This window comes from Heliangelus exortis, chromosome 24, assembly GCF_036169615.1.
Source record: "Heliangelus exortis chromosome 24, bHelExo1.hap1, whole genome shotgun sequence".
Lineage (NCBI taxonomy): Eukaryota > Metazoa > Chordata > Aves > Apodiformes > Trochilidae > Heliangelus > Heliangelus exortis.
In genome coordinates this window covers 4,889,359-4,895,710 of record NC_092445.1, presented here as the reverse complement: position 1 = coordinate 4,895,710, position 6,352 = coordinate 4,889,359, and the positions used below count along the sequence as shown (strand labels likewise).

Genomic DNA, 6,352 nt, shown 5'->3' with positions numbered 1-6,352 from the left:
GCCCAGCCTGTGGGCACAGCTGCATGGAGCCAGAGCACGGCTGCAGCCTGCACCCCATTAACTGTGCCGTGGGCTCCCCGAGTCACGATGCTGCTTGATCCCCATGACACATGGACACCCTGTCCCCTGGGGCCTGGCTTTGCCCCACAGCTTCGCCCCCCCCCGCCAGCCAAGCAGTCTTTAACAACCCACTGCCGAGGGACACAGGTGACACCCAGCTGTCCCTGTCCAGCTGCCACCCTGCCCCGCTGCCCTGCCAGCACCCAGCAGCCCACCTCCTGCCTGATGCCTCCTGCTTCCTTCCCAGCAACCGGTGAGATGGAGCGTGCTGGAGAGCAGCTCTTTGCGGGAGGAGGGGGAGATCCCTGGTCAGGAGCACTGATGCACCCCGAAATCCCCGGCCCCTGCCCCAGAGCCTCCGTGGTCTCGCAGCACCCACCGCCCCCGTCCGCCAGCGCCAGGAGCAGGGCTGCGGTGGCGGCTGGAACGAGCCAGGGATGGGAAAACACCATCTTCCTCCCACGCAGCCGCCCACGGCCCTGCGCTGCCTCTGCCGCCCACGCTGCGCGCCGGGGGTCGCCAGGGAGGTGGGCGGCAGCCGTGGGGGGGCTGCGCTGCACCCACCCACCCGCGGGCAGGGCACGGGATGGCTGGGGGGGGGGAGCTGGGTCCGGCAGCCCCCTCCTCCCCCCCCCCCCAGTGCAGGATCAGGGCTGAGCTGTAGCCGGGGATGGGGGGGGCTGTGGCTGGGGGCTGGGGGCGGGAGGTGCTGGAGCTGCACAGTGTGTGGCACAGACACCCCCCAGCAAAGAAGCTCTTGGGGAAAGCTCTTGGCTCGCTCATTTTTAATTGTGGCTGAGAGCAGGTGGGATGCAGGTGCAAGGCTTGGACATGATGCAGACAGGACTGACCACAGGATCCCAAACAGACACCCACCCACGCCCACCCTCCCCCCGAGCAGCCCTGCTCAAGCCACTGGTGTCTTCCATCACACATCCCCATGGGACAGAGAGCCCCGGGAGGGGACCACAACCCCTGGGAATCACTCCCTCTCTTGTCTCACCACATCCTGCCAGGGCTCAGCACCCCTTCCCGGACAAGCAGCCCCTCTCAGGTGCCTGCGAGTGTGGAGGGCGGGATGGGTGTGTGAGGAGGAACCACGGGCCCATGAACACGTGGGAACGTGCGGAGCAGAGCAGGGGTGGCTCCAGGGCAGCCGAGGAGGGCAGGACCCCGACTACGAGGAAGCAAAGGAGGATGCACGGACAGCGGGTGCGGTCCCTGCGGGGACCGAGGGGGGGAGCGGGAGGCAGCGGCCGATCTTGCGCAGGGTCCGTCCCAGGTCGGCGCGGAAGCGTCGGATGCAGAAGCAGTACACGAGTGGGTCGAGGCAGCTGTTGAGGCTGAGCAGGGCCACGCTCAGCGTGTGCAGCACATCCAGGGGGGCAGGAGGCCCGCAGAGCGGCTCGGGGGGGCGGCTGCCCACCCAGGGAGCCAGCGTGAGGTGGTAGGGAGCCACGCAGACCAGGAAGACCAGCAGCATCCCCAGCACCATGGCACGGGCCTGCTGGCGGTGGGAGCCAGGGGAGGCTGCGGCGGGCGCCGAGAGGGCGCGGGCGATGGAGGCGTAGGTGCCCAGCACCACCAGGAAGGCGGCGGTGAAGAAGCCCACCATGGCGTAGGCGTAGACTCGGTGCCGGCCGTGCTGCTCGAAGCAGGCGGTGGTGGCCCCGGCGCGGGCAGGGAAGGTTTGCCGGGTGGCCAGGGTGGGCACGGCACAGCCCAGCCCAAGCAGCCAGGCCACGGCACAGGCCAGCGCGGCGCCCCGGCACCCCGTCAGCGGCAGCTCCCTCCGCCCCGGCCGCACGGCGCAGAACCGGTTGAAGCTGATGAGTGCCATGAAGGTGATGGCACTGTAGGTCGCCAGGTAGTAGGCGGCCCCAGCCAGGCGGCAAGCAGCCTCCGAGAGCAGCCAGTCCCCCCCGGCCAGGTAGTAAGGGATCCAGAGGGGCAGGGTGAGGTTGAAGAGGATGTCAGCCAGCGTGAGGTTGATGAGGTAGATGCGGATGGCCTTCCTCACCTTGACGCTCTGCAGGAAGACCAGCAAGGCCACCAGGTTGCCTGGCAGCCCCACGCACAGCACCAGGCAGTAGACAGCAGGCACCAGCAGGAACTGCACTGGGTCGCTGGGCACACACTGGCCAGGGTGCCCTGCAGGCAGTGGCCCCGGTGCTGAACCGTTCATCCCTGCAAAGATAAGGGGACAGTGAGTGGCACAGCACTGAACACAGCCCTCAGGGGACAGGGAAGGGACACTGACCTGGTGGATGCCTGAGGTAGCTGCTGGGCACCAGAGAGAGAGACCCCATGGCGATGCCACCATCTGCACCAGGGGCTCAGCTTCCAATGCCTCCTTGCAGGAGGCTCCAGGGCTCCAGGATCCCCTCCCAGCCCACCCTCAGCCACATCCCTCCATGCCACAAGGGAGCCCAGGGACCATCCCCAGCTGCTCAGCCAGGGCTCCCCAGGGAGTGGCAGGGGCAGCTGCACCACACTAAGGGTCGAGCCACAGCCAGTGGCACCCCGAGGTGCTGCACTGGCTCCAGCAGGAAGCTGTGGGGCTTAACACCTCCCATGTGGCCATGTGCGTGCTGGGGTCACACCTCCCACCCCCCCCACTACACCCACTGGCTCAGCATGCACAGGACTGCAAAGCTCTGGCATGGGGAGGGAGTACAAGCATGGGACCAGCAGCACCCGTGCCCTACAGCCCTGTGCCAGGTGAGTTTGCTGGTCCTGGCCATGGAGACCCACGTTGTGCTGCAATGGTTGGATCCCAGGGCTGCAGCTCTGTCACCTCTCATCACCACCTGCCCACACTTCGCCACCAGCACTGAGTCACCCAGCAGGTTTTTTCCAGCAGGGCAGGGCCAGATTCAGCATGCACAGCACCCAGTACTGGGCCCAGGCACGGAGGGCACAAACTGCCAAGCTTGGGGGGGATTAAGGGCCCTTTCCCATGGGCTTCAGTTGTTCTGCAGAACCAGGACAGACCTCCCAGGGGACCCCAGCTCCTTTGGCAGTCCCCCTGTTCTTTTCCTTCTCCAACCCCTGTTTGCATGGGGGATGCTCCCACCCACCCCGTTACATACCCCACCAGGTCGGGCCGGTCCGGCCGCGTCCCCTCCGGCTGCTCCTCTCTGTCTGGTCCAGCCGAGCTAGAAGAGGCTTTAAGTGCTGGGGGGAAGCAGGGGCTGCCTGATTCCCCCCCCTGATCCTGAGCCCCCGCAGGGGTTGGTGCCTGCGGGATGGCAGCTGGAGCAGGGAAAGCACCTGTGTGTGTATGTAATGGGGGATTCCCCACTGGAGCCATGCTAAGACCCCTGCGCCGCCTGACAGGGCTGGGGGCAGGCAGGGGGGGCTGGCAGTGGTATGCAGCCCACCCCCACGTGCCCCCAGCCCTGTCTAGGACCCTTTCCCAGGGCCCCGTCCCCACCCACGCCGGGATGAAAGCAGCAGAGGGTCAAGTTTCTGCACCCAGCAGCTGGGAGAAAAAAGGGATGACCTGAAAGGGATCAAAGCTGGAATCTGCCTCCTCATGGCTCTTGGTGCTTTTGTTGGCTTCAAAGCTGGATTTAGGGGGACCAGCACCCTGCTCCTCCAACCCCCCACCCCAAGCCCTGCGAGCATCCGACTCTGCTCTGCACACGTGGCCCTGCAATTTGTGGATGTTGCTTTGGGACCCCAAATGGGACCCCAAGGTGGTTCAGGTCCCGCTGTGGGTTCCAGGGGTGTTGACATGAGAGACAGAAATAAAAAGGGGAGGCAAAATATCAAAAACAAGGGGCTTTATTCCAAAACACAAAAGCCCCTAGGAGAACAGAGCCAGTCCCAGCCCAGCGTGGCCAAATGCTGGGAAGAGCCAAACACCTTGTGCGAGTTTAGCAACGGAGCTGCCGGAATGGTGGCAGTGCCACGGTCACCGTCCCAAGGCACCAGCCTGGGCCCCACGGGGGGGGGACATCCAGCACCAGCAGCAGACACACGGTGCCTGGGCAGCAAGTTACCCTGCGGGAAGCAAAGCTGTCCCCAAAAACACCATAAGGGCACTTGCTTCCCTTCAACCAAGCCATCTGTCCTTCCCGCCTCTGGTCACTCGAACTTGGGCTTGGGGGGGTCCGTGTACCCGCGGATGTTGAGCAGCAGGAGGAGGCCGAGGCAGAGGGTGGCAGGGGCACACATGGCCAGGGGCTCCCGCAGCACCAGCAGGGTGTAGATGGCACCTGGGTGAGGAGCAGAGCGTGGGAACTGGGGCCCCTGGCCGGGGGTCCCCTGAGACCCTACGCTGGGCACTGGGCACCCACTTGCTCTCACCGATCATGATGACGCTGAGGATGAAGTTGCTGATCTCCTGCAGGAGCTGGGGCCCGAAGGCCAGCAGCAGCCCGGTCACCACCTCTACCCAGCCCACCACCTCCAGGTACCGGCCCGGCTCCGGCACGAACCCGAACTCCTTCAGGGGAAAGACCTCGGCGAACCGCACGAATTCCGACTTCTGGGAAAGGGAGAGGAGAGGAGCAGTCCTGAGCCCCAGGCTGGGGGGCACAGCCCCTCCGGCGGGGTCCGTTCTGCTCAGCCCCGCATTCCAAGGGGCTCAGCCTTGCTCACCACAAAGGGTTCAGCCCTGAACCCCAGAACGTTCAGCCCAGCACCTCAAGACCCCAACCTGCTCATTCCACCCAAGGGCTCAGCCCTGCACCCCCTGGGTTCGGTCCTGCCCTTCCCCCCGAACCAGCCCAGCCCCAGCCGCCCCCCCGCGCCCCTCAGCCGTGTCCCCCCTCACCATGTGCCGGTGCAGATCGGCCGAGAGCTGATCCGAGACCTTCACGGCGCCCGTCAGCACGAAGAAGATTCCGAGGAGGACGCGGAGCGCCCTGAACGCCGCCGCCATGGCGGGGACGGGCGGGCGGGGACCGGGGCGGTTCTGCGAGGCTCGGCCCGGCCCAGCACGGCTCGGACCCGCCCCGTCGCTCGCATTCCCGTCCTGGCAGGGTCAGGGACACGGTGTCTCCACCCCCGCAGGGTGCTGCTGAGGGAGGAGAGGGGGTTAGATTTGCAGCTTCACCCCCTCGACGCTGTGACCCCCCCCCCTTGTCCCAGCCAGCACCGCTCTCCCACCACACCAGGGTGAAAAAAATGAGAAAAACCGGGAAAAAAACCCAAACAAACAAAAACAAACAAAAAAAAAACCCCAAACAAACGAAAACCGCAGCTGGGGTTTTGTGGAAACCATGAGGGTGAAGCTCTGTGCCAGGACCTACAAAGGGCCGGGGGCTCCGGGTGGCCGCGGTGACTCTGGGACAGGCAGCAGCACAGGCAGGGACAGCCAGAGCCCTGCGGGATCAGGCAGGGCTGGCAGCGGGCAGGCTGCTCTGTCACACGCTGAGTGACAATAAACAACAGGCCAGGGCAGGCTCTAGTCCTTGTCTCAGAAACCCCTCGGGGGAAAAAGATAAAAAAAAAAAAAAAAAAAAAGAAAAAAGACCAAATCCTGCACGCCAGATTGCAGCAGCCCCGCACCCTCACACCCACAGCAGGGTCACAGCTCCGCTGCGCTGGCGGTACCACAGGGAGCATTTGTTTGTCACTGTTCCCAGGTTTGCTGCTCAGGCAGGCACCCGCCCGCAGAAATCATCTGCCTTAAGCTCAAAAAAACAACCCCACAGAGGGGGTTTTGTCCTTGCTGCAGAACAGGGCCCACGCAGGGCCAGGACAGAGGTCGTAGGTTTTTTTTTTTTGTGCAAACATTGCAAAACCTTTTCACCGTGTGTTTGCCTTTCCCAGGCAGCTGGGGCCAACACAGGGGCTGTCCCAGCACCCCCCTGATGGACACCGCGCTGCTCCACGGGTGACAAAGCCACCGCCTTCCTTCCCCAAGCCCCAGCACTGCACCACAGGCAGGGAAAAGGCTTTCAGGGCAGGACACGATGGCAAACTCTGCCAGCTCCCTGGGAGGGGACTCAACGCCCTGCGCATGGTGCCTCCTACCTGTTCCTCAGCCTCTTTTCAGACACAGGAGCTACTTAGAGAAATGAAGCACCTGGTAGGGGGTGATCAGTTTTACCAACTGGAGGATCCAGTACTGGAGACATCTACCAGGTGATAAGCGCACTCCAAAATACCCCATTTCAGGCCAGAAAGGAAAACTTTCCATAATATAAAGGTGAAGTTCAGTACATTGAATGCTGGAATGGCATTCAGGCTGTAACAGCTGACAGAGGAAGCAGCCAATGCAGCAACAATGGAAATCAGGGCAAGTTCCTGGAAAATAACAAAATTTGAGGGGAGCAGG

At 63.8% G+C, this 6,352-nt stretch overlaps 2 protein-coding genes across 2 annotated transcripts; both read right to left on the bottom strand.

Annotated features, from left to right (window-relative positions):
* Positions 1 to 956: 956 nt before the first annotated feature.
* On the bottom strand, positions 957 to 3,703 carry LOC139807185 (platelet-activating factor receptor-like). Its single transcript, XM_071767802.1, has 2 exons — positions 3,153 to 3,703; positions 957 to 2,247 (listed from the first exon to the last, which is right to left on the bottom strand). Exon 2 carries the CDS (start codon positions 2,243 to 2,245, stop codon positions 1,238 to 1,240), a length of 1,008 nt encoding a protein of 335 aa, XP_071623903.1. The 5' UTR covers positions 2,246 to 2,247; positions 3,153 to 3,703; the 3' UTR covers positions 957 to 1,237.
* A 128-nt stretch (positions 3,704 to 3,831) lies between these two features.
* On the bottom strand, positions 3,832 to 5,638 carry TMEM35B (transmembrane protein 35B). The gene is made up of 4 exons (XM_071767803.1): positions 5,322 to 5,638; positions 4,844 to 5,086; positions 4,375 to 4,555; positions 3,832 to 4,283 (listed from the first exon to the last, which is right to left on the bottom strand). Exons 2-4 carry the CDS (start codon positions 4,949 to 4,951, stop codon positions 4,153 to 4,155), a joined length of 420 nt encoding a protein of 139 aa, XP_071623904.1. The 5' UTR covers positions 4,952 to 5,086; positions 5,322 to 5,638; the 3' UTR covers positions 3,832 to 4,152.
* Positions 5,639 to 6,352: the final 714 nt, after the last annotated feature.

Excerpts from the sequence above, each read along its gene's own strand:
- TMEM35B (XM_071767803.1), bottom strand. The coding sequence starts at position 4,951 with ATGGCGGCGGCGTTCAGGGCGCTCCGCGTCCTCCTCGGAATCTTCTTC. Across the intron at positions 4,556-4,843 it reads CCGATCTGCACCGGCACATG|AAGTCGGAATTCGTGCGGTT; the intron begins GTGAGGGGGGAC and ends TCCCTTTCCCAG. Across the intron at positions 4,284-4,374 it reads CCTCAGCGTCATCATGATCG|GTGCCATCTACACCCTGCTG; the intron begins GTGAGAGCAAGT and ends CTCCTCACCCAG.
- LOC139807185 (XM_071767802.1), bottom strand. The coding sequence starts at position 2,245 with ATGAACGGTTCAGCACCGGGGCCACTGCCTGCAGGGCACCCTGGCCAG.